The sequence below is a fragment of the Lonchura striata genome, chromosome 18, assembly GCF_046129695.1.
Source record: "Lonchura striata isolate bLonStr1 chromosome 18, bLonStr1.mat, whole genome shotgun sequence".
NCBI classification, from domain to species: domain Eukaryota; kingdom Metazoa; phylum Chordata; class Aves; order Passeriformes; family Estrildidae; genus Lonchura; species Lonchura striata.
In genome coordinates, this window is record NC_134620.1 from 14,432,295 (window position 1) to 14,456,179 (window position 23,885).

Genomic DNA, 23,885 nt, shown 5'->3' on the forward strand with positions numbered 1-23,885 from the left:
GGAAATAGGGGAATAGATGGATGTCTAAACTGCTGTAATTGAACTTATGCTGGAGGTTTACATAAGCAGAACAGATGAAAAAAGCTCCCCTTTCTGAGGAGGGATATTCCATATAAATACAAAGGTAGGAAAGCCAGGTTTTGCTGTACTCTGGAAATATCCACCATTATATGAGCAATGTACCCACATTCTAATCTCAAATAAAACACAGGCACCCTCCTCCATCCCTGGTTAGAGCCTGGGGAGGCTGTAATTAGCCTGCAATACTAATTATTTCTACAGTTCTTCACTGTATAATTTTATTCACCTAGAAACAAAGGGTCAGAAGTCACAGCATGGAGGTTCATTTTATTTTGTAAACTCATTAAAAAGATGTCCATGTACAAAATAAGGACATTTTAAACAACAGAACTGCAGACAAAGGAAACTATAAAAATTCAACACATTAATAAAAAAGTTTTATTTTCTTTCTCCATAATTCCTTGCACCTTCCATACCAGTCTGCACACACTCTGAAGTACAGTTAGAATCATTAAAATTCAAGAGGCTGAATATAAAGCCATTTGCTCTGCTGGGGTAATGTATTGCTGAAAGATCCAAACCCTGGAGCACGTTAGCTAAAAGTAAGACAAGACTGAAGGACCTGGCTAAAGGCTGCTAAATGGTTACTGTGCATTGATCTGCTCAGAATTCCACCTCGCTTTGCTTCCTGCAAATATTTGGAATAGTCCTTGGGGGAGTAACAGTGTTAGACTGAACGAGGCCTTGTCCAAAGGTGGGTGTTGTCCTAACACATCTAATGCAGTCTCAAAAATAAAAATAAAAGCACCGCTGCAGTCAAACAGCTTCAATCCCAACAAGTGTTAACTGTGCACCAATCTGCAGCAGCTCTCTGAGCAGCTCCTGGGGTTTGGGGTTCAGTCCTGGATCCTCCTGACTGCAAGCCTGGACTGAAATCCTTGCTGCGCTGTCAGTAACAGGTCAATTATAAAATTTAAGCTGTGCTAATTTGTAATTGAATTTGTTTCTCACCCCCAAATGACTCCCAGCACTGAACAGCCATGCACTGCTTGAGGCTCCTGTCGAAGGTTTCTGTGCTGTGTCCTCGGGGTCGGCTTGGCCAGCCGAGCGTTTCCGTGGATCAGAGCGGGTCAGAGAGCCCGGGTGGGGCCCTGCACCCCACCTGCAGGACTTGCTGCACCCCTTGCACGAGTTGCTGTAGGAGTTGCTGCACCCCTTGCAGGAGGTGCTGCACCCCCCTTGCAGGAGTTGCTGCAGGAGTTGCTGCAGCCCTTGCAGGAGTTGCTGCAGCCCTTGCAGGAGTTGCTGCAGGAGTTGCTGCAGCCCTTGCAGGAGTTGCTGCAGGAGTTGCTGTAGGAGTTGCTGCAGCCCCTTGCAGGAGTTGCTGCAGCCCTTGCAGGAGGTGCTGCAGGAGTTGCTGCAGCCCTTGCAGGAGTTGCTGTAGGAGTTGCTGCAGCCCTTGCAGGAGGTGCTGCAGGAGGTGCTGCAGCCCTTGCAGCAGTGCCAGCTCAGGGAACATGTCCCCAGGAGCAGAGAGCACTGGAGCGCGGCGGCGCGCTCACGGCAGGCTGCTGTGCTGTGCCAGGACGCCGTGCAGGAGCAGCCCTGCCATAAGGCACTTCCCGTGGCACAGGGTCCCTGGGCAGCCGGAGCTCCCCCTGCCCCTTCCCTGCTGCGGCTGGCACGGGCTGCCCGTGCCAGGGCTCACAGCCTCCCGTTGGCAGCCGCCTCGCTCGCCTTCGACTTGTGGTGCTCGTACTTGACAGAAACGATCAGGAAAAGCAGCAGGGTGGCTCCTTGGATAGCAGCCAGCAGAAAGAAGTAATAGTTCAGTTGGCAGCCATTAATGTTACCTAGAAAGAATTGGGGAGGAAGAAAGCATTAACTAAGATGATACAAACAAAAACGTGAAATCTGGTCAAGTGTAAGTGGTGAACTTTTCTGCAGAAGCAAACCAAAGCACAGCTCATTTTTAATTATCCACAGCAAAGGCTGGCACTGCTGAGGAAGATGTGCACAGCATAAGGAATGTTTTATTTTTCCTCCAATGCCTTAGATCAAATCAAAAGAAAATAACATAACCAAAAAATGAATGCTGTAAAGGAAGAAGTTGGAAACTCCACAGATATTAAAAAAAGCCATTACTGCAATTGTTTCCCAGCCTTTTTTGGCAACAAAGTTTAGAGTTCATGAAAACATAGGTGACTGCTTTGTGGTTCAGTTCACCTGTGATGCTCCCTCTAAGTTGTCACAAATGACTGCTTTGGGCATTGAACAATGTTAAATGAAGAAAGCTCACTGCTAAATCATTCCTCTGTTAGGAAGCATGCCCAACTCCTGCTGGATTTCCAAGAATATATTGTGGCTCATTTCCAGCACACCACAGCCAACTGGACCATTACAATTATCAGATGTGTTGCAGAGACTCAAATAGTGACGTGTACATGGACCCTAACCAGCTGTTCCTGCAGCAAGCCTATAAACGTTCAGATTAAATTACTTAATTACTGAAACTTAAGATTCAATTAAATGAACTTATCATAAAATGCAATAAAATTAAACTGAGCCTTTCCTTGACACTTAAAATACAATATAGATGTGAATCTCCATTTCAAGAGCAGATGTGTTTAAAGAGTAGTAATTATCCTTTATGAGATGGGATATTAAGCCCATGAAATCTTAGTTTTGGTGGGAGAAACAAGTCAATTCAATGGCAGCCACCAGCCCTGAAGTGCTGTCAGAGAGGGAACTTCCTCGGGAGGTTTTGGAGGCAGGCAGTCACCCCCAGTGATGTCATGAGGTGGCAGAAATGGAAATTTAGGGCATATGCTTACAGTCATTACAGAGCACCTCATGAAGAAGCTCCCAGTCATTCCTTGACCGACCCCTTGCAATTCCTACCCTGGAAAAGCCAGGCACAGTTCAGGAGTGGCTCTTTCAGAAGTGGTAACTTTCAGTGATGCTGCACCACTGAGGATGGAGTTAGAAAGTTACTCAGGGCTGCAGCAGGGCTGCTGTGGATGCTGCAGCTGCAGTCCCCCAGGCAGCCCTGCCAGTGTGTCCCTGCTGGGAAAGGCATCCCCACCTGAGCTGGGCAGCCTGCTCACCTTGGCCAGCGGGGCTGAAGGCAGCCCCTTCCCGTGCTGGCCACCTCTGGGAGATGCAGCACAGCCCAAATGTTTCCCAGAGAGAAGATTTGGCAGCGTCTCCTCATCAGCTGCTTCAGAGAACAAGGGCAAGGGGCTGAAGAAGCACCTTCATTATTTGTGTGGAATTCTTATTCCCTGCTGAGCTCTGATCAGCTGAATGACCTCTGTATTGCAGAATAGGCTCCTTTTCCAATTTTGAAATTGACTGGGGAAAAGAAGACTCGGTGGGATGAAAAATTCCTTTGGGGAGGACACTTCCATAAGGGTCAGGCTGCTTGTTTTCTTCTGCAGCTTTTAAAGAACAACTTACAAGCCACAGATGCCAACTTGGGCACATGGAGGAGTCAGACACCATTGCTCTTTGGTAGATTTGAAAATCCAGTTGAAATGCAAATTCTCTTGGACCAAACTGAAAGTTTAGGCTGCAATTTTAAGCCACGTACACAAAGCAGGTCTAGCAGACATTTTAAGAACTGTTCATACTCCCCCTGGTTGAACTAATTAGCCCACTGAGGATGGGAGGGTTTTCTGAAATTCCCAAGGTGCCACCTACTGGTGCCAGGAATTATTTTTAACCTCCACTGGCAACTCAAACTCTGTTGAACTTTAGGAGTATAAATAGCCAGCAGACACAAGTGCAGAATTAACTCATGGTAATTTCAATGAAGTCACTTGAAATGAGGAAGCTGAATAATCACTTGGAGAGAAATGGGTACATTTTACTCCCCATAACCACAGAAAGCAATTTCAGTACTTTATACCAAATATATTCTTCTGCTGCACGTAATTTAAATATTTTTTACTGAAATGAAAACATTTGTAATTTCTAGTGATGAAATGCAGTAACAGCTGAGCAAGTAACTGAGGCTCTACAGAGGTGTTCCTCATGCTTTCATGAGGGCAGTGAATTATTTTGCACAGTCACATTATTTCATACTTAGATGCAAAATGAAACTCTAACAGAACAGTAGAAAAATTAACATTTTGAATTTAATAACAGTGTTAAAACTCAACAATGCCATGTCCTTGATGCTTAACTGAAACTTCTACTTTCCAGTGCATGAGCACACTGAAAAACACACTTACCAAAATCTGTGTGATTACTCATCCAGCCAATTTCTTTAATAGACACCAGTGCCAACAGTCCAGAGCCAACAAACGAGCCAATCCCCGAGAAGAAAAAGAACAGCCCCATGATGGCACTCTGCATGGATTTGGGAGCAGCTGAATATGCAAATTCTAGACCTGTAGTACAAGATGAAAAAATGCTATTAGAATATGTAAGAAATAAGAACAGATTGATCTAGAAGTGTTCTAGAAGCCACAGGTGTGCAATGAATCTTTAGCAGTTCCAGGGCCTTTTAATTGCTTTATGAATCCTCTTAAAGGTCATCAATGTATCAACCCAGTGTTGAGACACAGACTTTGATCTTATTTATATTCCAGGTCTAAAAGCAAGAAATCTTCTCAACCAACATATTCCTTTTTCTGTGTAAAATTTTCCTCAAAGAAATGCATTAAACTAGCTCAAACCTGACAACTCCACGTTCCCCATCTCCTGTTCCCTGGCTGCTGGGCAGTGAATGCAGGACAAGGAAAAAAGTCCCTCTTGCATTAGCCATGAGCATTTATTTCTTACAGCCTCAGTGTCTGTCTCTGAATGTGCAGACAGAGAAATTAACTGGAACTGGAAAGCCAGTAATTATTTTAATTTAATTTACTTTTGATCTAGAATTCTCTGAGTTCATTGCTTGCTACCAAGCAATTCTTTTTAAGATTTGTAAGAATAGGGCTTGAATTTTCAGCTGTCTTTACTCAAATTTCAACCAATAAACCCAAGAAAAATGTACCAGTGACCATCCATCTGCAAATCTGTGCTACTGAATTTGTGTACCAAGAGCACGCACTGGGTTAGGTTCTGCCACACAAAGATTAATGCCCATGATTAACTCTCCTTTTTAGAATAATACTCCTGTCAAAAATCAAATGGGATTATTCACCAGAGACAATCAAATACATTCCGTGCAGAGCTTTTCCTGACAGGTGAAATGCTTGTTTCAAAACACTCTGCTCATACTGGGAATTAATGCTACCTCATCGAACATTTTTCTTTGCAAGGAGAGCATTACAGAGCTGAAATTGCATAACTCTCATGTCTGGCATAATAAAGGCATGCTTTATTTCCAGCACCACTGCTGCCTGACTTCTCCAGGCAGGCTTTCACAGAAATCCAGGGGCATTTCCTTTCCAGAAAAGGATGAGCTTCAAGGTAGACAGGCCAGCCTGCCAGGGAGGAGCTTTGATTTTGGAAAGAAGCAGAGCTGGGTGCTCTCAGTGCTCCCACTGCAGCCTCCTGGCACTGGAATGGGATGGGATGGGATGGGATGGGATGGGATGGCATGGCATGGCATGGCATGGCATGGCATGGCATGGCATGGCATGGCATGGCATGGCATGGCATGGCATGGCATGGCAGCAGGAACCAAAACTCAGCTGTGGGGCTTCCCCAAACTCAAACCACAACCAGAGACTGGGACAGACACAGCTGCCAACAGGCAGGGCAGGAGGCAGAATTTATTTCCAGAATTAACAGTGCCTCTGTTTCCTAGGCTCTGCCACCGATAGAACAATTCTGATTTTCCAAGCACTATTTTCCTGTCCAACTGCACTTTAAGAAAAAACAAGCAGACTATTCAGCACACAGCAGCTTGTTTGTGACTTCTGGTTAAGTTCTCAGAGCTGCCACAGGGCTCCTGAGCCTCAGCCACACCTTGGTCACCAGGCTTTGGATGTTTTGTACAAGTTAAGCCCAGGGGTAACCCGTGAAAAGATCTGGACTCTTTCTTTTCTTGTTCATTTTACAGGTACACTGGATCTGACCGTTCCAGCTGGAAAAAGACTTAAGACTCAGAACAAAAACCAAAATGAGTGTAACCCTGCACTTTTTGCAACAAAATAAGGTACATTTCTAAATTTGAATGACTTTTGCAGCAACGCTAATATTTAATCTGGCATAAAGAATATAAAATCTTTCCTTTGCCTTCAGAGCTCCTTTGGCTGCTGGCAGCCATTGATGATGATTTCATGCTCCTGCAAACAAGCACTTCTGAAATTAAAGCCCCTCACTGGTGTTGTCATGTGAGATTACAATTCCCAGTTAGACAAGGCTGCTTTAGGAGGATTGACAGAATAATACAAAAGATTAATGCAATGTGTGTCATCTTTTTAAAGGTACCTCAAGTGTAACTAATGTGGCTTAATAAGAATATGCTTAGTTTTACAGTAAACAGAAAAACAGAGGTATGTTTCAGCTCTTGGGCTATTTAGTCCCTTTTTGCTCACAACAAACATCTCCACATCATTATGGTTTTGTAACCAGTAACACTTTGCTTATTTTAAGCCTGAATTTTATAGCATAGTAGATGCCTTTATCAAGTTTAATATTGAATTGGTAAAGTAAACTCTGAGTCTTGAGAGGCCTTCTTAATAATATTATGTTCAGATAACAACCAGAAGGCCGGAAAGAGGCTTTGTAAAAAAAAAAAAATCCAATGAAAGTGCACTAACAATGCAATTAAGCTCTGCACAGAATTTCTGGTACACTTTTTTCAAACACTGACCAAGAGTTTTTGAAGTTATAATGCTGTTGGTACAGACCCAGCAGTACAGAATATTCACACAAGAAGGAGCAGAATATTCACATAAGAATTGTGCAAGCCTTAAAGACGTCTCACAAGGAACTCCACTGAAGTCCTCTCAGCTTGGAGTTCAGCAAACAGAAAGTGCTTCAAGACCTTTCCACAGCCTACAGACAGGTTTGCTATTTTTTCCTTGCAAACACCTACAAACTATTAATAGTACCTGATGGAGAAACAAGATTGTGTAAGAGGGAAGAAACTGGTTTAATTTCCATGAACACTTGTGTTTCTGTAAGTCATCTGTTTAGCTGAGCTAGGATTTAAGTGGCACCATCACTAAACTGACTACAAGTAATTCATTTTATTATTTGGATAAAAATGCTAAATACAGCCTTAGTTTTAGTAACTAACTGAATCAGGCAAGATTTTATCTTCAGATTTTTGTGTGTTAGCATTTGTCACAGGTAACACACACACACAATGAGATGGACAGCAAATGAGTAGCCAGGAACAAACAACAAACCCCACTGTTATTCTCCTTGCCAAGCAATGCAAGCACCTCATTTTATTTCCTAACCAGTGTGATGACAGCAGCACACGAGTAACCAGAAACCTGCTGGAGCAGAAGTTCTCTGCTCCACGAGGAGGGGAACAAATGGGCCATGTGAGAGCTGGGGCCAGGGCCAGCCACATCTCCAGAAGCAGAGAGCTCACTGCAGCCTGCTGTGATGGCCCAGGAATGAAAGTGCCCTCGCCCAGGGGAAGTGAAAGAGGAGCTGTGCCACCAGCAGTCCAAGAGAAGAGCTCTGGGTATGGCCAGTCTGAGTGGATGAGCCTCAGGTTCAGCATTTGCTTGAAATTCAGTTTTGAAAGCATAGTTTCAAATAGCCAGGCCTCCAGTGTGCAAGACAGTGGTGAGCTTTGCCACTTAAATTGAGCACTGTTGTATGCAAATGTATTTGGGAACATCAGAGCTCTTTTGTAATGATTTCAGAAGTATTTATTTTCTAAGATTCCATCATTTATGATAGATACAAAAGCAGATTTAAGCACACACAGATTCTTACCTGCTATACTTGCAAATATTTCACTGAATCCAATCAGCACATATTGAGGAATCTGCCACCAGATTGGCAAATCTGCAGCATGGTATGTAACATTCCCAATTGTCTGGTTAATTGTTTTAACCTTTACAATTTTCAGTCTGTTGCTTTCCAGAATTCCTGTGTGAAAGGGGAGGAAAAAAAGATTGACCTAAGATGCAAACATTGTTTCTCCATATTAAGAATTAAATTAGGATTCAGCCTTGCATTACAATTAGAAATGATACAATAGGAATATGTATTTATCTCCTGACATAAAGCATTTCAGACTACTTCTGCTGATGTTATTTCAAGACATACAGTTGTTCTGCCATAGAATTGGTGATTATATTCTCATTCAGTAGCAATAATTATACAAACACTTAGCCCATTTCTGGATGGATCAGCCCAGAGCTCTCATGGACACTGTGCTGGGGCTTTTTTAAAGACAATCTCATTTTCACAAACTACTACTTTGCACTGTTGAACCATTTCAACTGCTACCATAGTATTCATAAATTAGAAACCCCTTTGCTTATGGAAATAGCTACAGCAGTCCTGTAGAGCTGTGAAAACCCTCTATGAATATGATTATGACATTTATATGACACTTTTCATCTGAAGAGATCCAAGAGCTCATTAGAGCTTGATTTACAAGCAATACATTGCATAGAAAGTACTTCATATGGAATGAAAAAGAGACAGGACAGTGTAAAATATAAGCATTTTTAGCTTGCTCAGCACAACAGTTTAGAGCAGAAAGTGAATATCAAATAATGCTGTAGGGTTTTGTTGAAGTTGCCCAGATTAAACGATTGACTCAGTTACATAAAATACAGAGTAGCTAACAGTTAATACAACTCCCTGCTTCACCCAAAAGAGACCTCTACAAAGGAACTCTCATCTCTTATCCCTGGAAAGAAGGTGAATTTATTCATCACAATTCAGAGGAGCAGGACTGAGCCACTGCCACTGTTCCTACAGTGTGGTTACACTCCCAGCCTCCCATCAGTGCTGCCAGCTCATCCTGGGACACAAAACGTGTCCCCAGAACAATGTGCAGGCCTTAGATAAGCTGCTTTCGTGGGTATCACAGCATGTGCAGGGATTCCATCTGCTTCCTCTGCCAGCCTCCCTCCCTGGAGCCACCCAGAGGGTGCCATGGCACGGCTCCTGTGCTGCTGAACCCCCTGAGCCACACTGGCAGCACTGCCACAGAGCCCAGCACCATCCCTGATGTGCAGCTCCATCCCTGATGTGCAGCACTGTCCCTGATGTGCAGCACCACCCCTGATGTGCAGCTCCATCCCTGATGTGCAGCACCATTCCTGATGTGCAGCACCATCCCTGATGTGCAGCACCATCCCTGATGTGCAGCACTGTCCCTGATGTGCAGCACTGTCCCTGATGTGCAGCACCATTCCTGATGTGCAGCACCATCCCTGATGTGCAGCACCATCCCTGATGTGCAGCTCCATCCCTGATGTGCAGCACCATCCCTGATGTGCAGCACCATCCCTGATGTGCAGCACCATCCCTGATGTGCAGCTCCATCCCTGATGTGCAGCACTGTCCCTGAAGTGCAGCTCCATCCCTGATGTGCAGCACCATCCCTGATGTGCAGCACCATCCCTGATGTGCAGCACTGTCCCTGATGTGCAGCACCACCCCTGATGTGCAGCACCACCCCTGATGTGCAGCTCCATCCCTGATGTGCAGCACTGTCCCTGATGTGCAGCTCCATCCCTGATGTGCAGCACCATTCCTGATGTGCAGCTCCATCCCTGATGTGCAGCACTGTCCCTGATGTGCAGCACCACCCCTGATGTGCAGCACCATCCCTGACGTGCAGCACTGTCCCTGATGTGCAGCTCCATCCCTGATGTGCAGCACCATTCCTGATGTGCAGCACTGTCCCTGATGTGCAGCTCCATCCCTGATGTGCAGCACCGTCCCTGATGTGCAGCTCCATCCCTGATGTGCAGCACTGTCCCTGATGTGCAGCACTGTCCCTGATGTGCAGCACTGTCCCTGAAGTGCAGCACCATCCCTGATGTGCAGCTCCATCCCTGATGTGCAGCACCACCCCTGATGTGCAGCACTGTCCCTGATGTGCAGCTCCATCCCTGATGTGCAGCTCCATCCCTGATGTGCAGCTCCATCCCTGATGTGCAGCTCCATCCCTGATGTGCAGCTCCATCCCTGATGTGCAGCTCCATCCCTGATGTGCAGCACTGTCCCTGCTCTGGGACACAAACCCAGCCAGATCAGCACCTCTGTGCTTAGTGGCACTGCCAAATTTCTTACTCACATCTGGGTTTGAGGGCAAGACTGGTCTGAATTTATTCCTTTCTCATGTCACGCCAGCCACATTTTCTCTGTATTCCTCACTTCTTTTTAGGTGACCCATCTTATTTTTATGTGACTTTCTTTATCTCTTCAGCTACGTCAGTGCCCTCTGAACTATGAAGAGCTGCTGTAATTAAAATGAAACTGGACTTCTTGATGTTTTAATTCTAATATAGCTGCCAAACACTTTAGAGTGGAACTTAATTCAAGTGTAAACAAAGCAGCAGAGTCATCTAAGAGCTCAGACATAATTTCATTTATTTACACTCAACACAGAATTGTTGTACCTCAAAACATCAAGTGATCTTAATGTGTTTATACTCTTGCAAAATGAGCCACCTCGGAGCACAACTACAATATACCAAACTTTGCCATAAACTCATCTTCAAAGTACTTCAGAATCTGGAATCAATTGATTCTTCCTGTAAGACCTTGATAGACAACTTTCATATTTAATTTTACACTCTTAGGAGTTAAAATAATCTGAACTTCTTGCTATAATGGTTTAAACCCTATAAATGAAGTAGATTTTCCAGTTGAATAACCTTGAACATTGCTGCTCAAAATTCACCATAAGATGCATGAAGCACAGCAGATGTTCATTAAATCTCATCAGTTGTATTTTAACAGAGTTTATGAACTATTTTAAATAATCTAACCAATATAATAGGCAGCCTCAGTAGTGTCCACAACTAATGGCTGTTAGATAAGCAAGTCAAAATGGAAATATGGCACAAACAAATCATTAAGATATTGCCATGACTACAAATTCTTGACCTTTTCATATCTTTAAGATTTTATTCAGGGTCCCTCTTGAAGGCAGCAATGGTTGGAAGCAGCAGTGTACTTTAAGAATGTTAAAATATGGCAGCTATAAATATCACTTAACAAGAAAATAAAAATTGAATGAAACATGTAAACCAACACCTTGCTAGAAATACACAGTTTCCTAAACCCCAAATTTGTCACAAATTAAGCCCTTAAATTCCTGCTATGATGAAGAGATGTGAAGTTACTCCTAAAGGTTAAACTTCCCAAACAGATTGCAAATAATCACCTGAAGAATTCACCTTTTCAGTTTCTACTGGGGAAGACGTGGGGAGGATCAAACCAACAAAAGCATTTGTTACGTTTGTAGGTGAATTGAAAAAAGCATCTGAAACTTTAAGGAATTCTGCTGTATGAACCCATTCCCCAGCCTGGCTATCACAGCTTGATGTGCTCTTCCCCACTCTGAATAAAGACAGACATTGCTGGTTTTGAATTCCCTCATGTGTGAGCCCACAGGTTCTATTTAAAGAGCTGACATTTAAGTGTTTTACATCATCCTCTCCTGCAGCAGCAGTGTCCTAAGAAACATGGAATAAGAGAAACACTTCTAGTTCAACTTTAAATGACTTTGCTTGAAGAACTTTCCTTGCCCACAAAGTGACCTTGGCCTAATAATTACCTCTCTCATTGAAAGAAATCTTAATAACCATACAAAGTGTCCCTCTCCCTAAAATATGGGGGATCCCAAGTGCTGCAATGAATTTATTTAATGCCATAATGCTTTATGGGGATGTTCATTACAGTGATGCTGTGAGGGCTATAGATTCTGTGAAGCATTGCTCAGAGATGTTCAGTTCCACATCAGCAGCACTTAACAACTTGAAATCATCTCAAAAGCAGTTGATTTATGGGGCCAGCAGAGTTGCCATCTTTTCCCTTTCATGCTACAGCTGAGCTATTTTACACTACACTAATTTCCAAACATTAGGGAACAGGAAAATAGGGGAGAGAAAACCCAAAGTGGGAGGAAACTCCTGCTCAGCCATAACCTAACTTTATTATTTCAGAGCAGGGGAAAGGATTTTGGGTAAAATTTCAGCTTTTTTATACTTATGAGTCAGAATGTATGAAAAAACATTTTAAAGGGTATATGCAAAGTCTACTTCTGGAAGGAAAAATGGTCCAATTTTATTGCAAGTGTTCAAAACAGTTTAGTAAATTTTTGGATACAATCCCCTTTATTGAGGAAAATGCATCCATAAAGACACATTCCAACTATCCCACTAAAAAAGATCTGAATAATGCTGAATTAAATATTCACACAGTTCTTTAAAAAGTGCTGTTGCAGCGAGCTGAACAATTCACCAAGTCAGGAGATGTCCAAGTAATTTTCTTACCTGCAGCAAAGGCAGAGCACATCACAAAGAACATTCCAACTGCAATCCTCTTCAGCGAGGATGGCAGCAAGCCATTCCTCTTCAAAATGGGGTCCACCAGTTTGTCTTTTAAGGGTATTAGGATCAGAATAAGCACTGCATCAAACATGGTCAGCCAGGCTGCTGGAAACTGGAAGGGGAGATGACTCAAGTTGGCAATTTCATACTTAGGAGTTAACTTTTACTATTATTTTACAAATAAGGTTTTGATTGAACACTTTGATCCAAAATAAACAACAATGCACTGACAGACATTGTGAAAAGTCAAAAAAGAGTGTTTAAAAGCTGAAGAAAATATTCAGCTATTCAGGTTTTCATTGAATCTGCCTGCTCATACATCTGTAAGCTCAGTTTCTCATCTGACAGAATTGAACCTTTTACCTAATTCAGTAATGGAAAGTATGTAATAACCAAGCTCTGTATTTCTCCTTTAAGCTTAGAACCACCAGAAATATGCCACAGAACAGCAGAAACAGAGTCTTGCTAATGTAAATGCAAAGTTCAATTAAAATCAAGTTACACTTGTCAAATGAATAGAGAGGGTGGTGTAACACATGTAAATCATGTAAATCCTGTGTTTTACTTCTCTGTACCATTTCTGCAATCACATGATGCGAGCCCTTCTTGAAAAGTATTGATTGAACAGCTTCTTTCAATATGCTGAAGGTAAAGTGATTATTGATTAGGCAGTCTAAAGTAACAAATGTGTCTCAAATTCCAAGTGCTAACGTATCACTTAAGGATGGGGATTCTTTCTCACTGGGCTTGCAGAAATCCTTCTGTCCTGGTATGGAGACACAGGGCATGAAGACTGATCAGCTTTCTTCACAGGTCAGACCTGGGCCACTGAAGGATAAGGAAACTCTCGATGAAAGCAGTGAGAGTTACCCAAATGCACCCAGGGCAGGTTGGTGTGAACTCCAGACACTTCTTGGTGTGATAAAATCTGGGATGTGTATCGTGCTCCTAAATCCCCAAAGGCTGAGGCCACTGATCCCCAAATGCACTCCCTGAACTTCCTGGAATTTCTGTACAAGACTGACCTAAACTGCATTTCCAGCAAAGAAAGGCCCTTTGCACTTGTTTTGCTCTGCTCACCGTGTGGATGGAGTTGGTGTCATTGGAGATCTCAGGAATTTTCAGATGGAGACTCTGCAATACATATGTTGTCTGCATCTAGCATTAGGAAAGAGGAGTTGAGATTACTTGGACAAGGAGTGCTGGGAGCAAGGTATTTTTCATTTTGTAACAAGTAACAAAGATTATACCAGAGGTGAAATGCTAACACAGCAAACTGACAACAATTACGGTCAGAACATTACAAGATTTTTTAACCTTGTAGCTATTTTTATTAAAAACACAAAGACTCATTCTGTGTGCCTTTGAAAACAATTTCTTCATTGTTTCTTTTGCCCAAAATGTATCTGATATCCCAAATCATCGCCATAAGGCAGAACCTGAAAATTAAAATGAGGTCTAGACCACTTAGCCTGACCTATATAAACAGCTGCAAGACAAAACACAGCACAATATTTAAGATATGTGAATTTGTACAACTGTGAGTCTTAACTACAATTGTAATTATTTTTTTTTCTATTATTAGGTCAAAATATTTGAGAGCATTCCTTAGCAGTCATTTCTCATCTCTCAACTTCAAGGTAAGTTTCCTGTTTATGAGAGAACACCCCAAAAATGTTAAATTAGAAATTATGTAAAGTATAACTGTAACCATTTGGAACTACTCACTTGAAAATACACTGTCCAGTAAGGTATTAAAGCCAGGAAGACAGGGATAATCTTGACAAGAGCTTTGACATCCTCCACCTTATCTTCTCTGAAGGGCCCCCCCCGAGACAGCTTGGCCATCTCGAAAAGGCTCTGCTTGCGAGGCGGGTGCAGCACTCCCTGGCCTTCACTTTGGAAAAGGATTGGAGATGTTCAGTTAAGCATAACTGGCAATCTTGTCTTCCTTATAAAAAGCTAATGCACTTCCAAAATGAGCAATTAATGTAAGTTACAGCAACACAGCTGGGCCAGAATGGATCCCCAGCAGGTGGAAACACGAGAGGAAACCTTCTGCTGTGGAGCTTCCTTATTTCCCATCCTCCCCACACACCCCAGCCCTAAATAACTGGCAGAACTTAGAGTAACCTGCTTTTTGTGATATTGCTTGTTAAGTCACTGAACTGTCTGGCAATCTGAACACACGAAACCCCACTGCAGAACAGGCACCTGACATCTCTGACCAGTGATTCAACTCAACCACCAGTATTCATGGGCAGCTCTTAAGAGGGGAAAAATTTTGGCTCCCCATCAAGCTACTTACAGTATTAAATGTGGATGACAGTGCTTTTCAAAGCAGAAGGCATTCACAAAGATATCTGCCAGAGAAGTTAACTAATGCTGAGAGCAGCAGGGTCAGGTTACGTGACACCCTCAGAACTCTTGAGCTGGCAGGACACAGAGCTCAGCTGCCACCAGGATCTGGCTGCAGGAGCACCCAGTGATCTCACTGTGCCTCTTCCAACCCTCAGCTCCCAGAAAGCAGCTCCAGAACTCGTTTGCCAGCTCTCAGAGCAAACCTGCTCACTCTCCTGCAGGCTCTGGTGGAGTTCCTACAGCCAGTCTGAGCTAAGGAGTCCCATCCTAGGCTGACTCTGCGTGGAGGCCACACAGAAGAGCTCATCACAAACCTGTTTGCTGAGTGTTCCCCGTGGGTCTTCTTGGAGCAGCAGGAGTATGTGAGAATTCTGAACATGTCTGTGAAGGCACTACCATCAGGAGGTTTGGTGATGAAGAAGCTCTGCCCACATAAGAACACCATGAATGAAATCCCAATGCAGACTGTTGGGATGCTGTATCCGATCACAAAGCTCACGTTCTGCTGGATGTATGCAATGCCTCCCAGAGAGAGGATAGCTCCCAAATTAATGCTCCAATAAAACCAATTAAAAAATCTTCTTGTGGCTTCTGGACCCCGGTCTTTGACCTGGAGAAGATTAAAAGCAAGCCCTTCAGTTTCTGAAGGAAATAAGGCTAAACAGAATTAGAATCTTTGAATTAGAATTCAAACAAGTTCAATACACTGAAGAGCTCAGGTTTCATTTAGGGTCACACTGAAATGATTTAAGTGTTTTGGGCTTCACATGGTATTTGATGAAATGACACCTCAGTGAAAGCTGCACCATTATGTGAGTAACCTTCTAGAAGCTCAGCACAGGGATAAAAAAGCCCCAGTACTGAGAGACACAGCTTCCCCAGAAAGACTATTGTTTCTACTGCACTGACTCTCACTGGGTCACTTCTCTACAAAAAAGCTCCCTCAGATTAACATCCCATAGTCCACAGGACTTTATGTAACTATTTTTTAGTAACAAAAAGTTAAGCTACCTAAAAATTCATGTATTGCCATAACTGCTTCTTCTAACTTTATTTACATAACAGTCAACAGTATTCCATTTTCTAAGCCTCAAATGAATACTTGGTACTTAAACGACAAATTTAATTTTTAACACAGTCTTAATGCGTCTCATTAGAACACAAATTGAGCACTTGTCCTTCTGACCTTTAAAAAAAATTAATTAAATTTGAGTTGCCTGAGGATCACAAGGCCCCAGTAAATATTTATCCCTGTAAGTCAGTGCTGTTAATAGTGTTATTTTTTCTGCTTGAAGCTCTCAGTGTCTCTCCAGTGAAAGTAAAGACATCCCTGGTTTATAGAACCATCCTGTACAGTTTTCACCATCCCTCTTTATTACTGCCTACTCTAAGTTACCCCACGGTTTGCAATTCAGTCCCAGGAATCCAGCATCACTCATAAGAGGTGATGTAAGGGAAATGATGCAAATTAAAATTTGAAATACATTAAAAAGATCAAGGAGTCTGTAGAAGAATGCATAATACTGTATTTGTCAGTGCTTGATGACTGAAAGGCCATTAACAGTGACTAGCAAGTCAGTGCCATGCACCAGCCTGGCTGAGTCAGTTATTTTTCATTTGCAACTGCAAATTCCCCCTCCTCATTTGCCAGATCTTCACAAGAACCCATATTTAGTTTGCAAGCTGTGTCTTAAAATGAGTTTTTAACACTGTCAGTTCTGATTAACAGCTTCAGGTTTCCCAGCGGTGCAGAAACCCATCTGTACCATTCAGCCAAGCCCCACAAAGGAAGTATTAAAGTATCTATTCCTGTGCAGAGTTAATAGCATTGCCAGGGTGCATCTGTTAGACTGTCCAATTCAATCCTGGAGACTAAACCCAAGAAATTCTCGCTCTCCAGCTTCAACTTGGTACTCAGTTCCTAACTTTCATCAACTGTAGCAGTGGCTCAATCCAGGAATTCCTTCTAAAGCCCAATGAGCAGCAGGATATTAGCAAATAATTACATGGAACACAGTGCTCCAACTTGTGTAAGTGTTAGCAATCTCTTTGATGAAGTTTCCGTTTCTTCATCACAAAGTCTCAGTTCTCTTATTTCTGCAAGGCAGATGACTTCTCATCCTCCCTCCTGCACATGACCTTGCTGACATCTCTACAAAGGAAAGCTGGGAGAAGAAAGCAAACTTTGAAGCAGGTAAGAACAGGGAAGCACACCATGAGGCTTCTGACAAGCATTATCCCAGCCTCCAACCATTAGCTCCTGAGAAACTTCCTGAACCAAGGATGGCTTCTCTCTGCTTAATCAATGCAGCAGCTCTCTCTCCATGAGCTTGTGTAACCTGCCTCTGAACCCAGGTCAGCTTTCAGAATCCACAGCATCCCGTGGCAAAGAGCTCCACAGGTGGGAGGACAACCTCCACTCGCCTGCTTTGAACCCGCCCCTTCCAAGCCCTTCTCCTTTCCCCTTGCTCCAGGAAACAGCACAGACAGCCCAGCTCCATCCCATTGCTGCTCCAGGGACAGCCCAGCTCCATCCCATTGCTGCTCCATCCCATTGCTGCTCCAGTCATAGCCCAGCTCCATCCCATTGCTGCTCCCCTGCTGCCTCTCTCCCCTGATCACTGCTGCCACAAACCACTGTCACATCTTCCTTTTTATTGTCTTTTCAGGGATAGGAAATTTAGAGTGATTTGTGATTCCTCACCTGGAAACTACTGACCATGTTCATGGCCCTTCCTGGAAACTTCCTTCACCATCTCCACTGTTCTTTTTGTAACAGAGTGACCAAAAGGAAGGCAGTGCTCAGAGGACAGACACACTGCAGACTTACAGTGCAAAGAATCCATTTCCTCCTTCTTTATCAAAGCATGTATTTGCACTAAAAATCACATCACAGCCACGTCTGAAATGCCACTATGGCATTTAACTGGCAAACATTAATAACTGAATAAAGGTCCCACTGAACTACCTGGTGGGATATCTTCTCAAAGACAAAGAACTATGAAGATGTCAAAACCCCACATGAAAGGAACATGATCATTCAAAAGTTCCTGCCAGTAGCAGTTTTCATTTGTTCCTACAGTCAACTGACAGTCACAAGTGACAAATGTGACAAACACCCCCAAACTCATCCCAGTCAACTCTGAGAGCAACCACATGAGAGAGCAGGGATGGAACAGAGAGCCCTGTCCTCGTCCTTAGCCTACAGAAGAAGGTACAATGACAAGAGTTCTGTACAGTCACATTTACAGAATCCTGACCCTCCTATCCATCACTGCAGACAACCACTTAATCTTTGAGATCATCTGAGAGAGCTGGGTAGCTGAGCTCCACAGTGGTACTCTGCTGCTACATAATGTCAAAGTTTATTACTGAAATTCTGCAAGCCCACATATAAAGTCTGCTCCTCTCCCATCCATCATTACTGCCTGTGTGAATGCCACAACTTGTTTCAAACTTGTTCTCTGCAGAGCCTCCGAGGTCCACAGGCTCATTCATAAGAAGTTTGACAGCAGCAACAACAAAGCAAGTTGCAGTCAGGGACCTTCAAATCTTTTTACGTGGCTCCCCATTGCCATCCTTATCCAGAGGCTGGAAAATCTACTCTCTACAAATATATAAAAGCTGAAAATCACTCTAAAGCCATCTTTACAGCAGCAATTTCCAATAGCAACTGCAAACCACGAATTTTAGCAGAGCTAGAAGATCTCTGGGAGTCATGGCCTGATAGATTTATTGGCTGTGAAGGCAGTTCAGAGGGCAGCCACAGCATGGGTGAAACCTGGCCTCTCATCGCTGTAACCCTGAAAGAGATCCAGCCATAATTAGAACCATTATGGCTGATACCAGATTAGGAGTCTGCTGCTGTTCTGGCTTCAGTGCTGGGGCTGAGCCAGCTTTCACAAGAGTGACCAACAGCCCTGCTGTTTCCCAAGTGCAGAAAGTCACACTGCTCCAAGGAACAGGAAGTGACAGCAAGCACTCGCACCAGAAAGGGGAACTGGAAAGTGCCAGGTTTTGGATCACATGAGCAGAAACACCATTCTGAGAACCTTCCCCTCGGGTTTACAGCAGCACCACGGACCAGGCTGCAGCTTCGAGGAAAACATGAGCAACACAGCTGAGAAAAGCTGTCTGTCCCAGCTTTGCAGGAACTCTTTTTGCTACACTGACTGGTGGAAGTTACTTGATCGTAATGATAGTAAAAGGGTTTTAAAATCATGGAGATTTGGGGAGTTAGAAGGAAAATTAAGCTTAGTAGGCCCTGGGAAAATACCCTGGGAAAGTATAGGCCTTGTACTTGCTAGAACTGCACCTGTGTAGCCAGTATATGATAAATGATATAATTGTTAGATGTGATGATTGTTTAGAAATTAAACATAATTACTGTTTAATCATAAGAATAATCATGAGAACCTGTAGTCAGAGGCTTGAAAAACATCACGAGAAACTAATGGTTGAATAAGATCAATGTATACAATAGAACAATATAAGTTTAATAATTAATATGTAAGTTTCTATAACGATAGAATATAAAATACGTTCAGCTCGAGAGCCATGTTGGAGTCAGATTTGGGGCTGTACCCCTGATCCCAGAGCTCCCAATAAAAGCACCTGCACCGTGATTATGTGTGCTCCTGAACAGTAACACTAACTCTACAACACTTCTAAACGCAGGCACTCAACGGAGAGTTAGAAACCACACCTTCCAACTTCAGAGAAAAGTAAGTATTGCAATTCAGTTTCCGATTTTCCACAAAGTGATTCTGCTAAATAAAGAAACCTCTCATTGTACAAGAGCTCTCCACCCAAATTCTATACACACGTTAAAGCTGAGAAATTCATTTGGTCATGTTTAAATGTAATTAATATTTTGAAAGGTGACTGTGCCAACTAAAGTACGTAATATACAATTCATCCTTTCCTTTGGGGAAAGAGGACAAATCTTATCAGCACACAAATCCAGCCAAAACACATCTACAATGTGCTCTGGCCTCCCAAGAATGTGGCTCTGGGATGGACTTTATTCTCAGATACACAGATAGGTAGATAGAGATATACACAGATATAGATATACAGCTATATAGATATATACTCATCTCCTCAGCAGTTTTCTACATTCCTATGCAGGGAAAAGGCACCCAAGAGGGCCCCAAACTGCACTCCAAGGTAAGTGGCATCCTGTAGTATATTTAACAAGAGATAAGCCAGAAAAAGGGAGAAGGGGAAAAATTCAGACCTCGGCAGAGCTCCACTGATTATTATGGCCCAGAAAGGAGTATTTCTTTTGCTTCACCCTACATAAATCACTGTGAATTATCTGCAAACCCAGCCAAAACCTGCTTTCTTTGAAATCCTAGGGGAAAAGCCTCTACAAAATCCAGCTACAAGAGCTACACTTCCATTGGCAATGGTTCTTCTTTTGCTCTGTTCCTGCCATTATTTATCTCCCATATTTAACTTTCATAAAGTGTTCTGGGGATAAGCAGTCAGTTTTGAAAAACACCTTACAAGATAAAGCCATATTAAAGCTATTTCACTTGATGGGCTGAGGCTGGCTCAAGCAGAGCTAATGCACTGGGGACACACAGTCCTGGGCTGTAATAATGTTTTACATTTATATACTGCCTTTTACCCAGAATTTAGAATACATGAAATGCCAAAGAAAGACAAATGCAAACTGCACAACAGAGAACAGAGGTATGTTTGACAATGATTCTGTGGTGGATTCTCCCTCTTTCAAAGAATTCATGGCAGTTCTGGTAACTGCTCTAACCACAACTCAGTGAGCCAACAGACACGCAACTGGACTTTCAGTTTAGTTAGAAAAGCTGCTCAGCAGTACCTGAGCATATTGAAATTCTCCATTTGTAAAGCAGAAATTACATTTCAACATCCACAGCCAGCACACCGCCTTAGCACAGGGCTGTAAAAAAAGCACACGTAGCAGAGCGTTCCAGTTGCTGCTGAGCTGCAGGTCGCCTCTCACGTGTGTTCTGTGCAGCCCCTGGGCTCTGCAGTGATGACCCAATGAATGACAGCACTGTGGCGGGTCCCTGTGAGGTCATTTGACAGGTTGTGTCCTTAGGAACAGCCAGGTGATGTTTACCAGGGTCAGAGCAGCTTCCCCCATCATGTGATGCAGCACGAGCCTGCACAGAAATGCCACTCAAGGGCAGTGCAGTGCACAAATACCTGAAGGAGAAAATCTGTCGGTTCTGCAGCCTTCCTTTACCACAGAAAGGCAAAGGCCTCTGACACTGCCTTAGAAGGCCCATGTCATCCTCGTCACAGCTAAAATGTGTGTCTTGTACTTCATCTGATGAGCTCTGAGGTCAAATTAACTGGGTACAAACTCACCAGCGTGGACAATTAACAGTCCACTTAATGGCCATTAAGTATTCAACCCAAGTCCTCAAGACGGCGATGGCTTAGCCAACTCAGACACCACAGCTAAGGCAGGAAAACCAGGAAAGCAAGGCTGGTAAGGGATCTGACACCGCACAGGCACCAAAATGACACCGAACTGAACAAGCTGCAGTGCGCAGGGCACAGAGCTGGTGCTGCGGTCCCTCCGAGGCTGAGCACCTGCAGAGAGGTCAGTCGCTCGGGCACTGCCCACCCACCGAGGCAAGCCCCTGTGCCACCCCCGAGCGCTGCGGCCGCCGGACGATACTGGACCTGGTCTGCCCCGAACGGGGTGATGTTGGCCTTGACCGAGCCGACGCCCAGCCCCACGAGGACCAGTCCCACGAAGGTGGCGGTGGCGCAGTAGCGGGCGGCTCCCACCTGGGAGCAGGGCGCCGGGGTGGCGTTGGCCGCCGGCGAGGAGCAGTTCTCCACGGGGAACAGGGGGATGTCCCCGCAGAGGCCCTGGCGGGTGTGCGGCGCGGCGATGACGGGGAAGGCCAGCATGCCCAGCAGGTACAGCGCCATGCTGAGCAGGATGGTGCCGAACTTGCCCAGCAGGGCGTCAGCCAGCCAGCCCCCGAACGGCGACACCAGGTAGGTGATGCCCATGAAGAGCAGCAGCGCCTGGCTGGCCTGGGCGCCCTCCCAGCCGTAGGGCGGCCCGTTGAGGAACAGCACCAGGTTGGAGGTGATGCCGTAGAAGGCCACTCGCTCCAGCAGCTCGGCCAGCAGCACGGCGGCGCAGGCCAGCCGCCGGCCCTGGAAGGCGCCGCTCGCCGCCCGCCCGCGCTCGCCGCTGCCCAGCAAAGGGCTGCGCTCGCCCGGCTCGGCCTCGTCCATGGCCCCGCGTCCCCCCGGCCCCGCCGCGGCCGCGCCGCGCTCCCGGCCCGCCCGGCGGGGCCCGCCCCCCGCGCAGCGCCGCGCCGCCATTGGCCGGGGGCGCTGCCACTCCGCCGGCGCCCGGCCCCGCCCCCGGCAGCGGCGCGCTGCCATTGGTCGAGAGCGCTGTCACTCCGCCCGTCCCGCCGTCATGTGCCGCAGTGGGGCGCGGCGGGGCGGAAGTGGCCCGGCCGTGAGGGAGCCCCGGCGGGCGGCACGGTGCCCGTCAGAGCGGGCAGGAGGCTCCTCGCGGTGCCCGTCAGAGCGGGCAGGAGGCTCCTCACGGTGCCCCTCAGAGCGGCCGAGCGGCCCCTCACGGTGTCTGTCAGAGCGGCCGGCCCGTCTCCCCTCCCGGTGCCCCTCAGAGCGGGCAGGAGGCCCCTCGCGGTGCCCGTCAGAGCGGGCAGGAGGCCCCTCGCGGTGCCCGTCAGAGCGGGCAGGAGGCCCCTCGCGGTGCCCCTCAGAGCGGCCGGCCTGTCTCCCCTCCCGGTGCCCCTCGGAGCGGCCGAGCGGCCCCTCACGGTGTCTGTCAGAGCGGCCGGCCTGTCTCCCCTCCCGGTGCCCCTCGGAGCGGCCGAGCGGCCCCTCACGGTGTCTGTCAGAGCGGCCGGGCGGCCCCTCGCGGTGTCTGTCAGAGCGGCCGGCCCGTCTCCCCTCGCGGTGCCCCTCGGAGCCGGGAAGCCGGGGTGCGGCTCCTCTCCCGCTTTGTCTCCGCTGCCGCAGGGAAGTGGGCTCCGACAGCAGCCCCGAACCCTTGGGTCCCCGAGGAAGGGAGCTCCGCAGACCGCCCTGCCAGGCAGGCTCACCTGGCGCAGGTGCGCTTGGAATGCCTGCAGCAGCTGCTCCGGTGCTCTGCCATCCTCAGTGAAAGGAAGATCTTCACGGAGAGGCGGAACTTGGGCTTTAGTTGATGTGTATTGCTCCTCATCCTGTGGCTGGGCACTGAAAAAAGCCTGGCACCAATATCTCGGCCTCTGAGATATTTATATGCATTTATGAGATCCCTTCTCAGCCTTCTTGAGACTAAACAGACCCAGCTCCCACATTCTCTCAGAGATGCTCCAGACCACAAATCATCTTTGGGGTTTTTAGGGTTATTTAATGCTGTAGTTTAAGGTTGTCGCACAACAAGGCCTTTCAGCAGGAAAAGGTGATAAATGTGCACTGTAAAAGGCTGGTTTTATATGTGTTTTTATGTTTGGGCCTGGCTCAGCACCCAGGATGTGCCTGGTGACTCAGGGGTGGGAGCAGCAGCTGGGTGTGAGGGCATGCAGGAATTACGCAGGTGCACATGGAGAATGACCACTCTGATTTCAGTGGGACAAAGCATGTGGTTAAAATGGGAAAACATAAATCAGCGGTTGCAAGATTACAACCCTGAGATGTGCTGCAATTACACATGTTGAGGTAAACGTTGTGAATGTATCACATTGTCTTCAGCAGCAGATCTTAAAGTCTTATTTTTGGCCAGAACAAAGTGGGTAAGACATGGCTGGTTGTGTGTTTTCAGTGAGAAAGTTAAATTTATTGACATAATGTGGTTACATACCAAACATTTAGGCATGACTTACTTTGGAGCCATGTTGGTAAGGGACCAAGTGATGCTTGCAAAAGTAAATATATTCGTTCAATAATGGGCCTTTGTAAATAACATATGCCATAAAAATGACTCATTAAATATATTTGCTTTCTTAAGCAGTTAAGAAATTTCATGACAAAGGACAATGAGGAAAAAGCAACCAGCTGTACAGACATTTCCTTGTGAACTAC

General features: G+C 45.4%; 1 protein-coding gene across 1 annotated transcript; it reads right to left on the reverse strand.

The window, feature by feature from the left end:
* Nucleotides 1-328: 328 nt before the first annotated feature.
* On the reverse strand, nucleotides 329-22,096 carry SLC15A4 (solute carrier family 15 member 4). The gene is made up of 8 exons (XM_021545076.2): nucleotides 21,507-22,096; nucleotides 15,140-15,435; nucleotides 14,193-14,361; nucleotides 13,545-13,622; nucleotides 12,408-12,576; nucleotides 7,876-8,031; nucleotides 4,257-4,415; nucleotides 329-1,874 (listed from the first exon to the last, which is right to left on the reverse strand). Exons 1-8 carry the CDS (start codon nucleotides 22,074-22,076, stop codon nucleotides 1,726-1,728), a joined length of 1,746 nt encoding a protein of 581 aa, XP_021400751.2. The 5' UTR covers nucleotides 22,077-22,096; the 3' UTR covers nucleotides 329-1,725.
* Between the last annotated feature and the right edge of the window lie 1,789 nt (nucleotides 22,097-23,885).

Excerpts from the sequence above, each read along its gene's own strand:
- SLC15A4 (XM_021545076.2), bottom strand. The coding sequence starts at position 22,076 with ATGGACGAGGCCGAGCCGGGCGAGCGCAGCCCTTTGCTGGGCAGCGGC. Across the intron at positions 4,416-7,875 it reads AATATTTGCAAGTATAGCAG|GTCTAGAATTTGCATATTCA; the intron begins GTAAGAATCTGT and ends CTTGTACTACAG. Across the intron at positions 1,875-4,256 it reads GAGTAATCACACAGATTTTG|GTAACATTAATGGCTGCCAA; the intron begins GTAAGTGTGTTT and ends AATTCTTTCTAG.